The 21,378-nt window shown below is 39.0% G+C and overlaps 1 protein-coding gene and 1 long non-coding RNA gene across 3 annotated transcripts in view; both read right to left on the bottom strand.

The window, feature by feature from the left end:
* LOC147164746 (uncharacterized) overlaps positions 1 to 4,414 on the bottom strand; it is a 28,733-nt gene extending 24,319 nt beyond the window's left edge. Inside the window, exon 1 of the long non-coding RNA XR_015096661.1 lies at positions 4,136 to 4,414. This is a non-coding gene — a long non-coding RNA (uncharacterized LOC147164746). The remainder of the gene's footprint in view (positions 1 to 4,135) is intronic.
* Positions 4,415 to 8,000: 3,586 nt separating this feature from the next.
* Positions 8,001 to 21,378, bottom strand: part of LOC147164744 (polyprenol dehydrogenase-like) — a 34,812-nt gene continuing 21,434 nt past the window's right edge. For both annotated transcript variants that reach the window (XM_086090588.1, XM_086090587.1), the window contains exons 4-7: positions 17,980 to 18,081; positions 16,361 to 16,568; positions 16,095 to 16,302; positions 8,001 to 13,448 (exon numbers count right to left, since the gene is read on the bottom strand). In XM_086090588.1, coding sequence (XP_085946714.1) covers positions 13,269 to 13,448; positions 16,095 to 16,302; positions 16,361 to 16,568; positions 17,980 to 18,081 — 698 coding nt within the window. In that variant the 3' untranslated portion in view covers positions 8,001 to 13,268. The remainder of the gene's footprint in view (positions 13,449 to 16,094; positions 16,303 to 16,360; positions 16,569 to 17,979; positions 18,082 to 21,378) is intronic.

Below are 21,378 nucleotides of genomic sequence, written 5' to 3'. Positions count from 1 at the left end.
TGACGGCATTGAAAGTAAAAATGTGATGATTTCGTGTCGCGGTTGGCTAGGTGAACAATAAATGAATTAAAAACAGGATGAAGAAAGACAAGCTGTATTTTTATATGAGAGGATGTTACTTAAAACCTGTATAGTTAATACAGAAATATATGATGGCGACCCTAGAGCAGACTAATTCAATTAACAAAATTGTTTCTCTACTCTTCCATTGGTAGGGCCACCAATGGCTAACAGCGACCGCCGTCGTCTTTGTGGCATTTAGGCTAAACGTATCTCGGTCCTAATAGAGAATGAACCGACATTGATTGCCTCAAAGCGTGGCTCTGACGTCAAACAACTGATTTTCGAAAATGTCACACCAGCGCTCTAACGACGCCTGCAAGACACAGCGGGGCGATTTATAATGTTAATGCTCATGTGTTGTCTTTTGACTCACCAGTAGCTATTTAGAAATTACACTTAGTTCCAGGAAAGCATGCAGGGTGACTCAAGTGGTGGATTGCAAAGGGAGCCTGGGAGCAGCAGTGGCTTCAGTCGAGGCGTTTGTGCTTGGAAGTAGCAGCGCAACAAACAGGCCACATTGAGAGGAGTACATTAAATTTCACTTTTCTTGTCTTGGCGAGTTGTGCTGGAACGGAATTGCTCAACTTGGCATTGCAAATCATGCAGTTAGGACACTGACTCCCAACACTCAATGCAACTTTAAAACAACCACTGCTGTTTTCTAGGGTTGGGTTTTAAAAATCGAATTATCGATATCAAATCGATTCATAAAACACACAAATTGATTATTTTAATTTTATTTTATCTCTTTTCCCATAAATTAATAAGAAGAAAAAATTAAAGGCCGAATTTTTTTCTATCTAAAGAGAAAGCTTAAAGCAATGGTGGTTATTACAAAAACAGCCAGTAGGTGGCAGCAGAGTATAAGCGATCAACCAGGGCCATGTTGCAAAAAAGCTCTTTTTCCCAGTGTTTTAAACAGATTTGTGAATAATGAAACTTAGCTATATTCTTCTTATGCTAACTCCAAAACGGAAACAGATAGAAATATACTTTTTTACTGATGAAAGACGAGACTCTAATCTTTTTTGGGTAGGTTCCATGTTTTTATGGCAATAGAACCCAATATTCTGTTGGCCTGGCAAAATCTGTCAAAATCCAGTAAAACAGCCGGGAGCGAAGGGGATTGCTTCAGTGAATTTATTGTTTTTGGAGTAAGCATGTCCTTCATATTTAAAAAAAAAAATGATGTTCCATAATTAATCAATATCGGATTGAACTGAAGTGAATCGAATCGAATCAGAAAAAAAACTAAATCGAATCAAACTGAGTTATTGTGAATCAAAATCGAATCGATTGAGGAAATAAGAATCGATACCCAGACCTACTGTTTTCTTAAGATGGAACCCAACCCACTGGTCGCTGAATCAGTGGTGGCTGGTGTTTGTGGATCTCACTCTGTTTCATCTATCCTTCCTTCCTTTTAGTTTTTCCTCTGGTCTCTTGAGGTCTCCCTAACCTGTTGGAATTTAGATGTTTCTGGGGTGGGTGAAAGATTGTGGTTTTGTAACTCTGTGGGTGGTAAGTGGTGTCTGGTTAGTGCTGGATTTCATTTTGTTTCATCTTTCTTTCCTTTTTAAAGTTTTAAAGTTTGTTTTGCTAGCTTTGTGGGGCCATCTCATTGACATAATGCATTTCCTAGCCCCTTCCCCTAACCCCAACCATCAAAAATGATTGCCTATTCCTTACCCTAACCTCAACCATAACCCAATTCAAACCTACACTCTAAAACCATGTCTTGACCCACAAAAAGAGGTCTAAACTTGTGGGGCCCAGCAAAATGGCCCCAAATAGACAGGTGGGCCCCACAACTCTGTGAAATCCCGAAATGTTGGCCCCACTATGTAACAAAAACAAGACCACATGCAAAAAGACCACATGCAAAAAATAAAATAAAAAAGATGGAACCCGATGAAAACAGCAGGGTCCCCAGAATTGCACCCTGTGGAACACCATACGTTCCGTTATTTTAAATTATTATCATTATTAAGTGGTTGCTCGCAATAAAGTAGTCTGGATCTCTACCTACTTTTAAGCGTCCTTGGGCTAAACATCATAACATTTACCATACATTAAGTACTACTATATTTGATCATATGCTGTGTGATTTAAAATACATTATGTACGAAAAACACCAACCAATGCATCCATAGGCTGGACTATATACACGCCATATTCCATGCTATGACACAGCACTGTTGTTCAGAAGGCATTATTTGAAGCATCCTGTTTAATTTCCAATCATATCATTTGTATTTTTCCACACAATAATGCTGCGCGGTTTGAGCTGTAATTAAAGTCTGGACCCCGGTGAAAATTTAATGTTCCCACTCCCATCCAATTTGTTAATATCATCGTCTTTATTTTGTGCACCGTGCGGAGAGGCGGGCTGCTTATGACATTTGGCAACTTTCAAATTAACTCCCCTTGCCGTCATCATTAGAGGGGCTATAACCTGTTGATAGTTTATTTGTTTTGGGTTTTTTCTACTCGAGGTTTCAAACGGCCTCCGAAACAGCAAATCCCGAATTAACTCGACTCGTTTGTTTTTATGTCTGCGGTATTGACTGGACATCTCTCGGGGTTTCAGAAAAAACAGGAAGTCACTCGGGATTGTTAGCCTGCTGCGTAGGAGTTTCAAGGACACTGAAGGACACTGAAGGCAAAGTGCTTTCCTCCCAGAAAAAAAAGAAGGAAAAAAAAGTAGTGGGAGTAAGTCTGCCACCTGAGAGCAGCGAGAAGAGGAGATTGTCATTCAGCAAACGTTTGATGGCGTCAGGCACTTCTGCTCCACTGCAGATGTGACGCAAACGTTACACTCCTCTTTCTCGCCTCTCCGCTGTGTCATCCTCCTCCTCTTCCTCACTCCTTTTCCTTGAGCTTCTCTTCTTCTCTTCCTCGTCTCGCCTGCAGATGTGGGTCTACATGCACTCGTTGTGGCGTTTTCTCTGTAGATGTCTGCCCTCCCACCCCTCTATTTTCCTTTCTCCCGGTCTCTCCATTCTCTCAGCAGAGATGAGTGGGCGGAGTGAAGCATTGTGCCCTGGAGATTGTTGTGCCATCCGCTTTTTCAGATGGGCCAGCATGTGAGTGTGCGTTGACGAGCCCTCACACAACAAGAAAATCGAACTGTTCCTTTTAGGTGGGCTTAAATGAAATATTTGATTTACTGGGTCGTTGCTGTCGTCGCACAAATACATAAATCTTGCTTACAGAATGGCGGCCAATTTTGTATTCGCTCGCTTATTTGATTTTGTCTGCAGCCGTATGACTTTTTGTTCCCTCTGATGTTTCTTTCCCCGCGTCTACCCTCATTTTCTTTTCTTCATAGGAAGGGGAGAAGTGTATACCCCTCCTTTCTCACTCTCTTGCCTGTCTTTCTACATTTCCACAAATCTTCTCACTTCTCATCCCTTCCTCCGCCGCCTCCTCCTCATTGGACATTTTTAGACAGTAAATCCCATCCCTCCCTATACAGTACATAGCTGCGAGTGTATGGAAGCGTGTGTGCGAGAAAGATATCAAGGGAAGCAGCACGGTGTCAACACATTTGCCTCACAGTCTAAACATGAAAAGATTCCTCAAAGTGAGGAACACATATACTCATTTTTAGAATGTGAAACCACATGACGATAATTGTTTTAATTTGTTTATTGGTCTTATCGTGTGCATCATATTATACCCCACCGACGCAGCACACCATACACATAATATCTTAGACAACAATCAGGTTTCTTGGGATGTCTGTCATAGTACCAAGACTGACCTGTGAGGGGCAGCGTGGTACCACATGGCATCAAAGCATAGTGGGTGCGTTCAGAAATACGCCCCAAATGCGCATTGTTTCACTCCGACCATTCGAAAACTCCAAGTGCCCAAAAAAAAAGGAGTGGCTGCGTTCGGAAATTAATGGGAGGGAAGCGCGCTCTGCCTCTCCAAACACTCTCCACCTGCCGTTAGGGTATCAAAGTGAATTTCCGAACGCACCCTGTGTTGACAGCAGTGAACAAGTTCCATTTCTTCCGCTTCTAACTCTGGAAAAAGTTTTTCTTTTTAGTTTAAAATGGCTTACCTTAACTAGAATCCCGCTTCGTATTGTGGTCGTAGGTAGAATCTGTCGGTTATTGTGCCTTTTGCTCCTGTAATTAGTAAATCCGTGTCGTGGCTAAATGCTAAAGGCGGCAGCTAATTTATGTCACACATTAGCTGCCATGACGACTACTACGTTTTCTTCGTCTTGTTCTTCTCCCATTTCTTCTTCTACTTTTTTTGTGGTTGGCATATATAGTGCATTACTGCCACTTTCTTTAAGTGCTATTAGAAGGTGGCCACTGGCGGTAATGCATGACCACTACTTAATACTTTACTGCCAGCGGAAAGAAGGTGGTGATAATTAGGGATTTACTTTTAGTTTGAAGCATCCGTTTTAGGTAAATTCCAGAGTTTGTACTTTTTATTCCTACTATTAAATTGCTTCACAGCCTCAAATTGTTCCTGTTTATTTTTCCATTTGATAGGAACGTGCATACGTAGGACGTTCAGCAGCATGTAACAAATCTCCACCGCCTATGCCAAACAGCATAATCTGTTGTTGTTATTGTAATGACTTGTTTTGAGCTTCCGCTACCCTCACCTGCTGACAATCATTAATTGATGTCAGTGCCAATAGTTACGGCAAAAAATAAAATTAAAATAAATCAAACATTCACATACAGGACCATAATGGAAGCAGTGCCAATAAATAGAATAGAATGTTGGAACTCATGAATTAATACAATTTCATGGAATTGTGATTGCAAATATAGGTCAGCAGAGAAGTGTGCAGAGGCAGAGGTACAAGAGAATGCTGAAAAATTAAAAAGTAACGCCTTTCCGTTGAGGCAATCTGATGGTGTTACTGGTAAGACTTCAATCGTCCAATCCTCCACGGAACACCATACAAGAGTCATTTGTTTGATACAGCTCATGAATTAGCCTATTAGTCTGTGCAGGTCTAGCTATCGCAGTATCCCCCGAGTGTGGTTTGCGGCGTTCATCGTGGGTGCATTTGCAGGGAATGAAAAAGCGGTGACATATTTTCTCCCGCCAAATAATTGGTTTTACACAACAGCAGTGATCAGTTATTCAGGTCATGTTGTTATAAAGCCCGTTAGGCTCAAGGTGAGTTTTTTTTGGGGGGGGGGTGGTCATTTCATCCATCCCTCTATCAAGAATGGCGACAAGGTCCATGTATCATTTAGCCCTGACCTGTCAGGTCTTTCCCACAAACCACTGCTGCTTGGAAGATTAATGGCTGCCTTAATCTGGCACTTAGAAAATGCCAATACGAGGACCTGAGGGCACACTGAGCTGCATGGGACAAGAGGTCCTCATTTGTTTGGTATCAGCATTCACCTTTCTAGGGCCTTTTATTGTTTCCAACTCACTAAAGCGGAAACATACTGTAACATGACATGAAAGCTCATTCTCATGAGGAACCTTCCAATTCGGTCCATTCTATAATGCTGGTTAATTTCCAGGTTGTTCTGATTTAAAACCCATGCATCCATTTTCGATACCATATCTCACGACAAATCCATTTGTAACTGACTTGGACTTTCGCTATCATAAAACTTGAACTGTGAACAGGCAACAATTTTAGTTAAAAAAATTAATATCCAGAATTTGCCTTCGAAACTATTGAACCGATTTAGCATTTACAATCGTTGCCTGCCGTCCGTTTTCTTTGTAGATCAGGGAGGAAAATTCACTTTTTGAGTCATCCAACTTTCAGGCCTTTGCCGACTCAGAAGAGAGGAAAAATGCTAAAATTAGGCCTGATTATTGTATGCATGCACCCCGCTTAAGGGGGGGACGTGTTTGTCGGCGAAAGGTCATTTTTTGCATGCACACGCTGACTTTTTCAGAATACATCTAGTAGTAAATGTGTGGTTTTTTTAGTCAGCCTGTTTGGGAACAATATACTACATTTGAATAATATCGCACTATTATAAGTTGATTTGACAAGAGCAAGAATTGTTTCAATATCCTTTTCTGTTTTGTTCTGAATTCTATCTTGAATGTTGTAAAGGGATGCTTATTAGCCACCTCCTCACTTATGACCAAGAAGAGTCACCGCTTAACGCGTGCACAAGGAGCCATTAAGTGTGTTTATAACGCCTTGTGAATTACACTCAATTGTTGTAAAAAGTGTCCCGAGTATGTGATCATCAATTACAGGGACATGAATAGAGACGATCATTTTGTCATTTCCAGTGGCTCCGTCTCGCTCCCCCCTCCATTTCCTGCTTGACTGACCTCTGATGACAGTCAATTAAGAACACACACGCACAGGATGTGTTTCTCAAATTGTTTCAAAGAGCTAATGGAAATGGCGCCTCATTCTAACGAGGAGGCTTAGAATGAGCCAGAATGTTAGCGGCCTGTCATTTGAGGGCGCCTTGTATATTTTTCTTTTCAGATGTCAAACACTACGAGACTCGTTCATGTCTGCTCTCCTGCCTAATCAGGTGTGTCGCGAGCGTTGTCCTTCAAGGAGAGATAGAAGTCACCCTTCTCATCTTCTCATTCCCGCCAAAGGGTAACGACCAATAATGACGCAGTCATTTGATTTATTTTCTCAAGGTTTCGAATATTTCAAGGTTATTTTCTTATAGTGTTCAGAAGAGCAGGGCGTCTTGTCTGGAAAGCGTTGTAACTCATATAGTAGACACACGTGCAGTCTCATTTTAATATGTTTAAATGTGTTTAAAATATGTGGGAGGGATAAAACTATTTTAACAGGTTTTTTCATATGCTCTCTCCAGGTGGGTCTGGACCATATTTCTCATGATAAATGGGGGTTCACTGTACATGCATACATACACCCATGTTTTGAACCAGAAATATGTCGTAGTACCAAGCCTAACCTGTGAGAGGCAGCAATACGCCACCAGGGCATCTAGACTGCTGGAAAATAATAAGACGTGAAAATAGGAGAAACTAGGCTTCCTTAGCTAGAAGCTAGCTTAACTAACTAACATTTTGGTTGCAAACTCTCTATCTTACTACATTTACACTGTTACATTTACTTATGTAATTTTTGGGGTAGATTGTAGTTTAATGCAACATACTCTTTACTTTTACTTGAGTATTTTTGTTACGAACAACCGGTACTTTTACTGTTACGCCAATCCAATGAAACTACTAGTGACGTTTGACTACATTTGACCAACCCAATGGTGCCACGCAGTTAATTTAAGTCAATTTATTGAGGCAGAATTTGCCATTATTCATTATTTCATAAATAACATTTTGTTTCAATCGGCATTTGCACATTCCCCATTTTATTTATGTTTGTTTAGTCGATGTTCATGCTTTATGAAAAACAAAATTAGTTTGTCATTATCACACATTACTTATCATTAATGACACTTAAGTTACTCATTACTTAGTACTTGAGTACTACTCATTTTCCCCCACTGATTACTAACTTACTCAAGTCATTATTGTAATGCTACTTATTTATTCTTATTTGAGACATATTATTCGAAACAGTACTCAAGTACAATTTATGTCCACTTCTGACTTCACTTGAGAGAATGTGATGCACTCATCAATCATGCCTAGTAACCTTAATACAAGCCTGTGAGGACATTGATGTTACAATTTTGTGTAGCCTATGTCATGTTTAAAAAAAAAAGAAAAAAAAAGTTTAATGTTCATTATAACTCTGCTCAGATCATCGGCAGAGGTGACTATCTGGAGCGCCCTGCACGCGCTACTTAAAGATGAGGAAGAGTTCACTCCAGTGCTCTTATAGCAAATAAGAGCCTGATGGTGTGTGATCTGGTGCTGAAGTTCAGACCGCGCCTCGGGCTCAGCGACGTCTCATGCCGCATGTCATCAAACTGACAAGTTTCTCTCTCGCTCACGTTGTCAAGGACGGAGAGGGAGAGTGACACCATGATATGTTTATTGAGAGGCTTTGGATAATAGAAAAGATGGTGGCTACTGCTGGAAAGTCACAACCATCGACAAAAAACAACAACAAAAAAACAAAAACATGGACTCTTTTTTCGAGACACGCACGCAAGTACGGAAGCGTGGAACTGCCAATGTGGAGTAAACATATTTGAATAAGTTCGAACATGCTACGTGCATATTGCCCAACAATGCCCAACCTTAATCATGCACTGCTGACACAATAAATAATAAAAGTTATGAATAAAAAATGTTTTAATTAAATTTTCGGCCATATTGGTTGAATGTGGGCCAAATGCTTTAAAATGTTTGCATGCGTAATACCCTGTGGCATTATGGGAAAATATGCTATATTTGTAGCATTTAGCCTACAAGTACGTACAAACGTATTTACGAGTACGAACGTAACAAACCCGCCAGTCCAAAAAGTTTGCTGCGCTGCACTCCGCATTGGCAGTTCCGCGCTTCCGTACGCAAACGTACAAACACACTCAGTCATCCTCAAAAGTTTACAGCAATGCACAGGACAAGACAGTTTCACAGTTTTAACAAGTTCATATCTACATGGAAAAGTCACATTTACACAATTATGGGAGAGAGTTACTTTTACAAGGCAACAGAAAGCAACAAGAGCTCAACAACAAAATCATGTTAAAAAATTAAACATTTTTACACTTTTCATAAAATCAACAGGGGCCCAGATGGACTGAATGTTGACATTGGATTAGCGTGCAAACATGTGCACCAAATTGGAGAGAACGCAAGGAGGACACTAAAATGTCTGAGGAGGGATTCAGTTCATCTGGCTGCCCCTTGTATACAATTATATATGTTTTCTCTTCCTATACATATACACATTTATGATTTACACAACTTGAACCCAGGTACATTTAATATAAATGTAATTCCGGGTCAATCAGAAGAAGTCTGCAAAGAGCTTCTCTGGTCCACAGCCTTCAGCAATGTTTTGAAACGATGACAGACGAGTAAATCACACAGGGACATTGTCACAGATAGTCTACTTAAGCGCTCGCTGCTCTTTTTCATTTAGTCTTCGAAATTCAACACTCGACGTGTTTTGTCCTGTCCGTGTCGAACACACTCGAGACGGTACTATATGTCGCGTTCCAACAAGGTCGTCTGGTACAGACAACAACAACGGAGTCTCGTAGTTATCTTAAACTCGTCTTTGGGTAAAAATGGCCGCTGCTGTCGTGCCCTTAAAAAAACACCTAGCGGAGTACGAAAACATGATTATTTTTTAACCAGATTTGGTTTATGTTGTTATGTAACAGCCTTGTATGCTTTTTAAATATTGCTCAGGAAGTAGCTCCATTGAAATGTGAGAGGATGGAGGTTTATTTGCTCCAGTGGGACCTTGCATGGTTGTTGTGTTATTTAGGCAGCCGCAAAATCAAACAAGCAAGCCCTCAAGTTACAACCTTTGTTTCTTTCCGAGGCAAGACTGAGAAAATGAGGATGGAAAAAGCTCGCAAGCAGAAAAATGTATTGCTTGAAAAACAACGGAAAAGATGCTCGGCTCAAATCAGGATGTTCAAATATAATAATGAAAAAAATACCAGTCAGTTAATGAGATAATTCATCAAGGTGGGAGAACTAAATTGGAAAATTACAAGTCAAAAGTCTTAATGTTATGATAATAACATCGCATTTGAACGAGTACTTTCTAGCCGTTAAAAAAATACTTTTAGAGTTTTGAACAAACAAAACGCAAATACATTTTTTGTGTTGAGCACAAAATGTAAGAATATATTTTATATTTTTATATAATATTCTTCAAGTGAAATAAATTAATATTAAAAAATAAATAAGATCTGTTGTATTATTTAAAATTTTGTTATATACTATTAATTGTTTACTTATTTATTGATATGACTTTGTTTCAGTATTTTTTAAATGCTCTATAAATAAAGTGGAGCATGAGAACGTGAATTCGCAACTGTGAATGGTAAGAGTGACTATACATTTATGCTTTTAATATTACCACTTTATTCTTGTTAAAATTAAGACTTCTTTCTCACAATTCTGACTAATATACGACCTCAATCATTTACAATTGGATTTAGGTCTAGCTGGGCTAATTCCAAAACGTTAAAATTCTTCTGATGACGTCATTCCTCTGTTGATTTGAATACACAATATACCGAAAATTCCTCTTTATCTACTTTTGTGCCAAAAGTCACTGACATTTTCAACAATTCGCCTCGACTCAAGCCCCAGTTCTAGCTGAAGAAAATAAAATTCAAGCCGCACCATCATGCGTCACTGCAGCAAGTGAGTGTGCAGTCACGTCACAAAATAAAAAAATAAAAGATGTGCCACAATTCACAAATTATGAGTGCAAAGCTGTGAAAACACCTGCAAAATAAAGTGGAAGACAAAAAATAATCATCAATATGGACACCCATATCAGCTCAGCTCTGTCATTCGAGGCTAATCAAAACCTCATTTAACGGTTGAGGTGCTACATTGTCATTCAAACCCCCACACAAGCAAACGTCTTGCTTGAGCTGAATGACGATGAAGGCTTTCGTTGTTTAAAAAGCTCTCCAACAGCCAACCCGCGTTTGCTTTTTATCCCACTGTTTGTAGGACACGCAAGGTCATTTATTTAGCTCAGTCTCTTAAGACGCTGGTCTGAAAGCTGTCACCAGTATAAGTGGTGCCAGACAACATTATTGTAAATAATGAATACATGTTGTCGAACACCAAAACACACCGCGGCCTAGATTCTGAAGAGGTCCGGCTCTCTGAATGTGTGACACATTTTTTGAAGATCATATATATTTTTTTAAATGAGTAGACAGAGAAGTTCCAGAGACGTTTTACACCCGGCCCTTGTTCGTTTTTGGCGATTAGCTACACATTGATCATATTTATACACACATAACTGAGCATAATCATGAGCGGTTGTCATTACACACGCGTAGCGTGATGATCTTTCGGGGGCTAAATTGTTCCATTTTCACAGTCAAAATGTTAGATCACAGTGGCCAACAACAGTTGATTTTGTTTGCTGTGTGCTTGTTGAGATAACTGTGCCTGGATGTTCTTCCTCCAGTGTTTATGAATGACTGTGTGTGTGTGTGTGTGTGTGTGTGTGTGTGTATGTGTGTGTGTGTGTGTGTGAGAGCTTAGCTGATGGAGATAGATTCTCACCACTGGGAAATCTCGCTCCCACAATGCACTGGGAGCAAAGCCAAATGAAGATGTGGAAGCAGCAAGGAACCAATCACAGCTTGAATACTCAACACACAAAAAAAAGTGCTTTTCCATTTCCTTGCTTTTCTTCGATCTGTAAGATCTCGCCATTGTTGTGCAAACCTTCAATATAAACCAGAGCCAAAAACGCAAGTTCATTTCGGACTTGTGTATAAAGCACATTCACACAGATACTGACTGTAAAACGGATTAACGCAGGTCACAAAGGAGAACGGGGACAAACTGAAGCGGCTATTGTTTCTTGTTATTTTCTATTTTTTCTTTTCTATTTCGGTACAAATCCTGGTTTTGGAAAAGGGTGTTTTTCTCAAACAAAACCAATACCTTATCACCTTTTCAAAAGAGGGAGGGTACGGGAATTATCCCCCAAAATACCCTACTTTCTATATTTAGTTGCAGTGAGTGCAGTGTTGTTTTTGCCATTTTGGTTTCAGTCTTTTGGACAAAACCGCTTTTTGGTCAGTCACATTTTAGTCGTCGCTATAGTTTTAGTCTAGCTTTAGTCAAAGAAAACTCAAGAAGGTTTTACTGCAGTCTCTATCGTTACCTTATTCGCCACAGGGCTAGCACTCACCCATTAATTAAGGGTTTCTCTCGAGCAATGGCCAAAAATATAATTATTTGTACTATTGAGTTTGTTTTTGTGTGGGGGACAGCAACAGGTCTAAAATCCTACTAAAAACGTGCTACTAATGCTACTAATAACAAGTTTGACAACCATTACACTAAATTAAACATAACCTAATAAATTGATGTTAGCATAACAAAGCAAACTTTAGCCTAAATATACCTAACAGCCCATTCACACAGAGGCTAATGAATTGACGTTAGCACAACAAAGCTAGCTTTAGCCTGAAGATACCTAACAGCCCACTCACACATATGCTAATGTGAATTCATTAGCCTAACAAAGCTAACTTTAGCATAACGCTAGCTAACAGCCCATTTGTGCCAGGTGTTATGCATAAAATTTGAAGCTTACTATGAAATTTATCACAAGTGATTGTCAAGTATAATGTATTATATGAATTATATGCATAAGTATTATATGTATCATATACGTTAAGAGAACTTGAACCAGTTGGCTAGGATAACCTGTTATTCACTGTATACTGCGAGACGGGGCTTATTTTGAATATCTGACATAACACCCACCATTTTCTTCCAGTCTTGTCTCATTATCGAAAACATATACGGCTTGTCATTTCGTCATCAAAGAGCCATGCTTATATGTATGGTCTCTGTTTTGTTGTCATAAAAAAAAAGGTCATCAATGAAATAATTTCGTCATCATTGACAAAAACAACACTGTTGCAGTGCAAATGGCATCAGTCATGATGAAGGTCTTTTATTGAATTTCTAAGAGTTGGCGGGTTTGTTTGTTTGTTTTATATATATATATATATATATATATATATATCAAAGCTAATCACATGACTGGAAGGACAACATGAAGACTCAGAAGTGGCCATTTTAAGATGAGAAATGCACTAAAAAGCAAAGTGCTCCCAGTCTAATGAGCCTCATCACGAGATGACCCAAGAATCACTGAGGTGTTAAAACTCAGCGATGACATCACTTGGCGCCTCCGTAGTGAAGGTGCTTTGGAGAAATCCAGAGTGCGTGCTACGCTTTGACTGACATTTTTTTTAACGGTGTGCTAAAATCTGCTTCCTAAAAGCTGGTTGGTTTTTGTTCAGAATCACATTAGTGAGATGCAAAAGTGTTGGCAAAAGTTCATCAACGTCTTCATTGACCAAGAGAGCGCTATTAAGGCAGGTGTCATTGCGTGCCGCTGTGGACCGATGGCGATGGCCTAGAATGTATGTTTGTTCACTGTAGCCCTTCTTTGGCGGGAGTGAAGCAAAAATGTGGGCCTCTCACCACCAAACAGCCAATCACAGTCTCCAGTCCAGGGGGAGGAGTGTGAGATTGTCAACAAAAAAATCGCAACAATTAAATATAAAGAAGCTGATTGGCACAATGAAATACAGTTAGAGTTACTGTGGAACCAGAAACCTGTGGCTGGTTTCCCACAAGAGCTGTTGAATCTGAGGGTCAAATGTCAGCGGCGTTGTCACGTCCCTGCGTCCATTGGCCCAGTAGCCTCCTCCGCACTCGCCCTCCAGTGTTGGTGACAGAGCAGCGTACAAGGCTGTGGCAGCACCCTCTGTAGGAGTCTGAGGAAATGAATAAACATACAGTGTCTTAACGATTTAAAAAAAAAATCACTATCAGCCATTTATTAACTCATTCACTCCCAGCCATTTTCACTAAAGCAACCCCCTTCGCTCCCAGCTGTTTTACTGGATTTTGACTGATTTTGCAAGGCCCACAGAATATTCTGTTTTATTGCTATAAAAACATGGAACCTACCAAAAGAAAGATTAGAGTCTTTTCTTTGACCAGGAAAAAAAAGTATATTTGTATCTGTTTTGCAGCAATTAGCATTAGAATATAGCTAAGTTTAATCATTATTCCCAAAGCCTGTTCAAAACACTGGGGAAAAGAGCTTGTTTCAACATGGCCCTGGTTGATCTCTTATACTCTGCTGCCACCTGCTGGCTGTTTTTTTTGTAATAACTACCATTGCTTTAAGTGACCTCTTCATGTCAGAGGCTGCATCAAAGCCTTCTGTATGCTCTAGCATACCCCCCCCCCCCCCAAAAAAAAGAAAAAAACAACAACATATAAAGAAATTTTGGGGGACCAAAGCAATATTTAAAATAGAACGTTTTAATACGTTTTTGGGAGCAAATGAGTTTAACAGGACAAGCAGACAATCATAAATACTAAAGCTCGGCCCATTATTTATTTATTTTTCATGCCAAGTACTATATTTTGTAGAGTAAAATTCAGATAGCCAATTAATCGACCGATTTAAAAACTTACATAATTAATAAGATAACTACTTTTTTGGTACCTCAACACCACAAAAATAAAGATATGTTCCTGACACTTCAGATGTTGTTGCGACTTTCAGCTTGTCCCCATACAGTAATTACACTTCATAAAACCAGTTCATTTCTTCATATTCCGTTTTATAATGTTTTATTGTAGCTTCAATGACACCCTGATATTATTATTAGACACATAAAATAAAATTGTGGTCTTTTTGGAACAGATTAATGGCTTTCAATTCATTTTAGTGGGAAATATTGATTTGACATACATTGAGTTACAAGCATGGCCAGAGAACAAATTAAACTCCTAAGTCAAGGATGACATCATATAGTAATACTGTTTAGTTGAATGATGTGGCATGTTAGCACCACAGCTGGGACTTTTCTTCAGGTCAATTAGTGTATTACAAATAAAACCCCAGCTTCTTTCAGTGCGTCGTTATTATCACAAATCTTACCGTTTGAGATGTAAGATGTTGTGACAGGCGAGAAAAACTGTTTGTACTCTGCAACGTTGGCGTGAATGGTGCACGAGTGTGTGTGCGTGTTAACAACTGGCATGCATGAGTGTGTGTGATTAATGTGTTTGTGTATGTGGGGCAGAACCATCCCAAAGGTTGCGCTCACAGGCAAGTCCCTGTGACAATTGCAGTTTGAGTTCAAACACGCACACAAGTCTCCTTACATTAAATCCTGAGAACAGTAACAGCAGCCTGTGGCCTGAGCTGCAAGCAACGCAAGGATCGTTTGCAAATTTAACGCAAAGTGAACGGCCTGCCTTGATTTTTAGGAGCGCTTTATTTCCTGTGATGGACTCACTTTGTGTATATGGTTGCACCTGCTCATAAATCTGTGAGTTTTGTGAAAAAAACAACAACTGCAAATACAGTATTGTCAACAGTCATCTAGATTGTTTTAACTCCAGTGGGAACTTCAGATTTTGCAACATGTTTAAGTTAATTTTTTTCAAAGTTAAATGAAGATTTTCTACGACTGCGTATTAGGGCCACTTATAAATATTTTAGAGGGTGGGGGCAATATTGTGAGAAAAAAAACTCATACATTTGCGAGTTTATAAAATGGCAAATTTGCGACTTTATAAAGCGGCAAAAGTGACAGATTTGTGAGAGAAAAAACTCGCAAATTTGTTGTGGCAGATTTGCCAATTTATAAATCCGTAAATCGGCCACTTTATAGTTTCAAATTTACTAGGATTTTTTTTCACTAATTTGCCACTTTATATACTCGCAAATTTGCCATTTTATAAAGTCACACATTTGCCATTTTATAAAGTCACACATTTGCGACTTCATAAAGTGGCAGATTTGCGAGATAAAAAACTCAGAAACTTACGACAATACAGTTTTTTTTCTCACAAATTTGCCACTTTATAAACCCGAAAATTTGCCATTTTATAAAGTCACACATTTGTGACTTCATAAAGTGGCAGATTTGAGAGAAAAAAAACTCAGAAACTTACGACAATACAGTTTTTTCTCGCAAATTTGTTGTGGCAGATTTGCCGCTTTATAAACCCATAAATCTGCCACTTTATAAAGTTGCAAATTTCCGAGTTTTTTTCTGACTAATTTGTCACTTTATATACTCGCAAATTTGCCATTTTATAAAGTCACACATTTGCGACTTTATAAAGTGGCAAATTTACGACTTTATAAAGCGGCAAAAGTGACAGATTTGCAAGAAAAAAACCTCAGAAACCTACGACAATACATTTTTTTCCCACAAATTCGGCACTTTATAAATTCGCAAATTTGTGAGTTTTTTTCTCAGAACTCTGCCCCCACCCTCTGAAAAAAAAAATATACGTGTCCACAACACCATCACAATTTTCACCTCCTCGGTCCGAAATATATCACAAACAATAAATGAGAGTTCGAGAGAGTAAACCATTCTGCTGCCTACCCTGAAAAGCAAGCGGGCCACGACACCATGTGCCAGGCGCAGGGGTGTCCAGAGGTGGCGGTAGAGAGACGTATCCACCATGCCGGGATCCACAGCGAACGAACTCACTGGAAAACCTCCCTGCTCCAGCTCCCGATGGAGGTGGGAGCTAAATAAGAGCTGCGCCAGCTTACTGTGACAATAAGCTGCGTGGGCTGAATAGCACTGTCTGCAGAGCAAGAACATTGTCAGACATGACGTCTCTGTTTGTATGCGTGAGAACCTACCTGCAATTCAAATCATTCGGTCGGATCTCGCCGATGCGGTGCGCGGAGGAGGAGACGTTGACCACCCGTGAGAAGTTGCCAGATTTGCCGCTGAGCTTCAATATGTCCAGGAGCAGCCAGGTTAACAGGAAGTGGCCCAGATAGTTCACACCGAAGTGTAGTTCAAATCCATTCTCGGTACAACCCTCAGGAACTAGCATGACACCCGCTATACAAACACACACACAAAACAGACACAAACGCAATGGTGAAATTCCCCTCAGGGGCTTTAATAAAATGATGTTCAAATTGTGATTGGATCATTAAGAATGCATATTAATAGAAAGAGCGTTATCCATCACCAAAACTAGTAAGCTCTACCTTCTGCCTCTCATTGCATATTCATAGGTCACAATATTAGGTACACCTGCACATAAGGGCTCCGTCAATAAAGTGCATTTCCAAAGAAAATAATTACAGTGCAACTAGACTGCTATAAAAAAGGTTTTATCTTAATTGTTTTGATTTGATTTTAGCAGTACATATATACATAGCATATACACTGCTCAAAACAATTAAGGGAACACTTTGTTCCTTTCTTTTTTTAAGCAGTATATTTTAATGTATGCCTCCTCTGAATGGGTAGAAAAAACAACAACAATCTTTTTAAGTCATATTTGACAAATGAATAAACAATGACATAATGTTCTAAGCCCAATTTTTTTTTTGTGGTGTGGGGGATCGAACCCACGCAATGACCACGTCTCTGGTTTGGGAGTGCAAAGCAAGTGAGCTTAAATTCTGGGCTGCCAAAAATGCTCTAAACCCTATTTGAATGCTCAGGAAGTGAGGTTTTACAACGTAAAAAGCTGATGTACTTATTTCTTTAAAAAACAAAAACAAACCGTTTTTAATATATAACAATAATTACGGAAATAATAACACGCACACACAACCTGACCCCCCCCCCTACATACCTCACGATTAACTTGGAAGTAGAGCTGTCAAAATTAATTAATTAATCAACAAGTAATCGATTACCAAATTAATTGACAACTATTTTAATAATCAAGTAATCATTTGGAGCCATTTTTTAAATAAAAAATCCAAATCTTCTGATTTCAGCATATCAAGATTATTATATTATAATAATAATAATTATTGATTAATTATTTATTTATGTAGTCCTTCATGAAAGAAGACTGATTATTTTCTGTGTATAATCAAAATAAGACATTCACTTTTTTTACTTTGGAAAACAATGACAGATCCGGAAATGAACATCAATCACTGGTTAATAAACAGTAATCAGATGAAAAATTGTTTTGGAATACACCTTGAATGCAAAATTAGAAATGAATATGATTAGTCGATTCATCGATTAAATAATCAATAGATTAATCGATAGTTTAATCGATAGATTAATCGATTCTAAAAATATTCAATAGCGACAGCACTACTTGGAAGCAGTCCGCGTTTAACCATTCGCGGTAACAACACGATGCACTCAACACATGCTAATTGGTCCCGTGAAAAACATGAATGAATTCATAAAACACCTCACGGTCATTCTAGTTGCTTTTAGAAGAAACATTCACATTGAATTGCAGATCATCGGCACTGTCATCACCGACACTCACCATTATTGACCAAAATATTGAGTGGTACTTCACGCTCCTTGAAGCTCTGGACGAACTGACAGATAGACTGCAGAGACGCTAGGTCCAGTTTTTCAAACTCCACTAGAGAGAACACACACATAAAGAAAGGCACATACATGAGAACCGTCACAAACGGATTATTTCTGCTAACCGTTTTGCTGGTAAGACATGAAAGAGTTTTAATCATCTCTTACAACTGCCTCGGTGGCATCTCATGTGACAATATAGGCAGCTTACAGCACTGTTGTTGCATGGCTACTTTACACAGAAACCCAATACGTGTTCCTATCACAATGTGACACACTATTATATGGGGTTTAGGGTACCATGTGACATGGGTTCAATAAGGAGTGACTTGGAGCGGTTATCAGCAGTGTGGAATCAAAACAAGCCGATGTAAAAATACAAGCAAATACTATACAGTGTAAATATGAGGGGCCTGGATAAATAGCATTGTAAATACAGTATTGATTTTACAATGTCAGTTTTTGTAACAGTCATTGGATGACCTTTTCTGGCTCCTTAAATATATCAGAATATACACTTCAATTCATAGATGGCAAATCCAGGTCCAGACAGTAAAAACCCCGCCACAGTTTGGCTTTAGCCCCTGATGCTAACTAGCTAGCTAAGCTCCCTAACAGGTAAGCGAGCACCATGGGAGCTAGCTAGCTAGCACTTGGGGCTAAAGCCAAACTGTGGCAGGGTTTTTACTTTCTGGACTTGGATTTTCCACCTCTGCTTCAATTCTTATCACGTATTCACATGTTAGTTTACATTCTTTCAGTTTTCCCGAAGGTGTTGACTCAATCACAGCTGGACTGCTATGGTTGTCTTAGAAGATGTTTTGGCCAGGCAAGATCTACCATTACACTGACATATTATGCTCCCTCACTTTTTTTCTTTTTTGCAATTTCAAACAATTCCCAGTTGTCTTAACTCGGCTAGAGCTGTCTGATGTAGTCCTGGTGCATGACAGGATGAAGCCTGCTCGGATGAGAATCAAAACGCCTCCTAAGACAACCCTAACGGTCCAGCTGCGATCGATTCGCTGCCCTTAGAATACAATGACTTGAATGAATGAGAAAAGGTGCAGCCATCTTTCAGTCGAATTTAATGTTATTCTATTATTTTTTTGGGAATATAAAGCAGGTAGAGCAGGGTGATTTGCTGGTTAGCATGTCTGCATCAAAGAGGGTTGGTGTTGGATTTTCCCCTGATAGTTCAATCTTCTCCCACTTCCCAAATACTCTAAATCATCCATTGGTGTGAATTTGAGTGTTATTGGTGGTTTGTCTATACGGTATGTGCCCTGGGATTGGCCTTGTGAGGATAAGCGCTATATAAAATGGACGAATGGATAAAATGTATAAACACCACTCAAGTATGTATGCAAATATGTCATTAAATTAGTAAATGTGTAACATAAATACAATTATCATCTAGAAAAATCTCTTTTTTAATGCCAGTCCTCAAAAGCCTGAGATGCTATGATCCTCCCAGGTAGAGAGTGTGGGAGAAAATGTGTGTCTGTGAAAGTGAAGTGCGCATGTGGGTGCGCGTGTCTCGTCTGTCAGTGCTCCCCTGTCCCCTTCATTGGCCTCCCCAAGGACCCCTGTCAAGACAAGCCAGTCATATCTAGAGATTCCACAGGGAGCAAAATGGCATCGATTGGACGGGCCTTACTGATGTCAGCCTACTTTTAATACCCTTCTAGATCTTATAAGCCTCAGCTTCCACGACCCAAACACTATGATTTTTTTTTTTTAACCGGAGGAATCATTTTAAACTGGCAACGCGACTGCTTTGAATGTTAAAATCTTGCTAACTATACAGATACATGTAATTATGGTGACCAGATGACTCTTTTTCCTGAATATGACCTCTTGGGAGTATAATTTTTTTTAGGTGTGTCTGAGTTTTCTGAGTGTTACGAAGCCAGACTGCCCTCGGCCGTTGACATGTTTACAATAAGATGGTTCTCCTCCACACTTTGCTTGTTTACCTGTAATTTTTGAGGCCACATACATAATTATGATCTTCTGGGAGTGAATTGAAAGTCAAATGTTTTAGCATCTGACTTTTTCATTTTAGATAGAAAAAAACCTAGATGCTTTTTTTTTTTACCTGCTCAACATTCTGGCTTTTATTTCTGGTCCATAATGTAATTATTCATCCAATAACAAATTTAGACTATTAAATTACGCAGCAGCTTTGATTTGGCAAATATATATATATTTTTTTTTGTGGAAGTTGGTCCAAGGACACCAAAGCTGACTTCTCTTTACCAGTTTCAATGATACAACTAGTTCTTAAAAAATAATAATAATAATAATAAAATAAAGCACAATAATTCACTGTTAACTCATGGCTAGATGAAAACCACCCTCATTGTTCTCACTGAGTCAGCACCTCCTAATCTTATGTTTCTGAAACTCTCTTTAAAAAAAAAAAAAAACTTCCTAAGAATAACTCCAATGATTATCTTGAAGCTATTTGATGATTGTGCAGAACGGCTATCTATTCCCATGACCGACAATTTTGATGCTCGTGTGGACAACTCAAGGGTAGCGATGAAAAAAACGTGTGTAGGAAAGAGCCAACTTTCAGCAGAGGACTCACTCCATCATTGTCTACTTTGGTCTTTTGAGATCAATGTCACCTCGACACTAGTGCTACATTTTAAAATAGGTCCAAAGATGATATCAAATTGAAGGTGGGGGGGGGGGGGCAGCTTTTTCATCAGCCTTTATATGCTGAAATGCATTGGATTAGTATGTCCTGTGAGTAAATGAGGAAGAAAAAAAAAGACTCATGATACAAGCTCATGATAAAATCACATCCGATATAATGAAATCGAACAATTACAAATTGGAATAGGCAAAGCAAGACAATCAGGGATGTTGCAGATGACTTCAGGAGATATCAGCATTTCGCTGATGTCCATCCAAGATAAACTCATCAATCAGTGAATCAGTCTAAAAAATAGTACATGCCACAAAATCACTTAAGATATATATTTTTTTCATTTTTCTAACACTGAATGTATTCACTGGTACGCTTAGTGAACAAAGGGTTTTTAAAATAAAATAAAATGTCTAATTGACACACTGAAAAACTGAACTGGCACACAATTCAGATACCATTACAAGTAAGTTGAAGCTTTTAAAGTAAATAATTCAGCTAAATAACTGTTACCCAACATAGCACCAAACATTTGCTCTGATTTGATAAAAATGTCACTGTGATCTAAACACCGTAGCAATTTAAAGTTAGCTTTCAGTGAGGGACAGCAAACTTTAATAAATATCTTGTATTTACAAGCTCAGCTGTTACACTTTTGACACAGCCTGCCAGGAATACCTGGACACATCCAGA

The sequence above is a fragment of the Leptonotus elevatus genome, chromosome 12, assembly GCF_054856555.1.
Source record: "Leptonotus elevatus isolate MCC_2025b chromosome 12, RoL_Lele_1.0, whole genome shotgun sequence".
NCBI lineage: Eukaryota > Metazoa > Chordata > Actinopteri > Syngnathiformes > Syngnathidae > Leptonotus > Leptonotus elevatus.
This window is presented reverse-complemented; position numbering and strand designations above follow the sequence as displayed.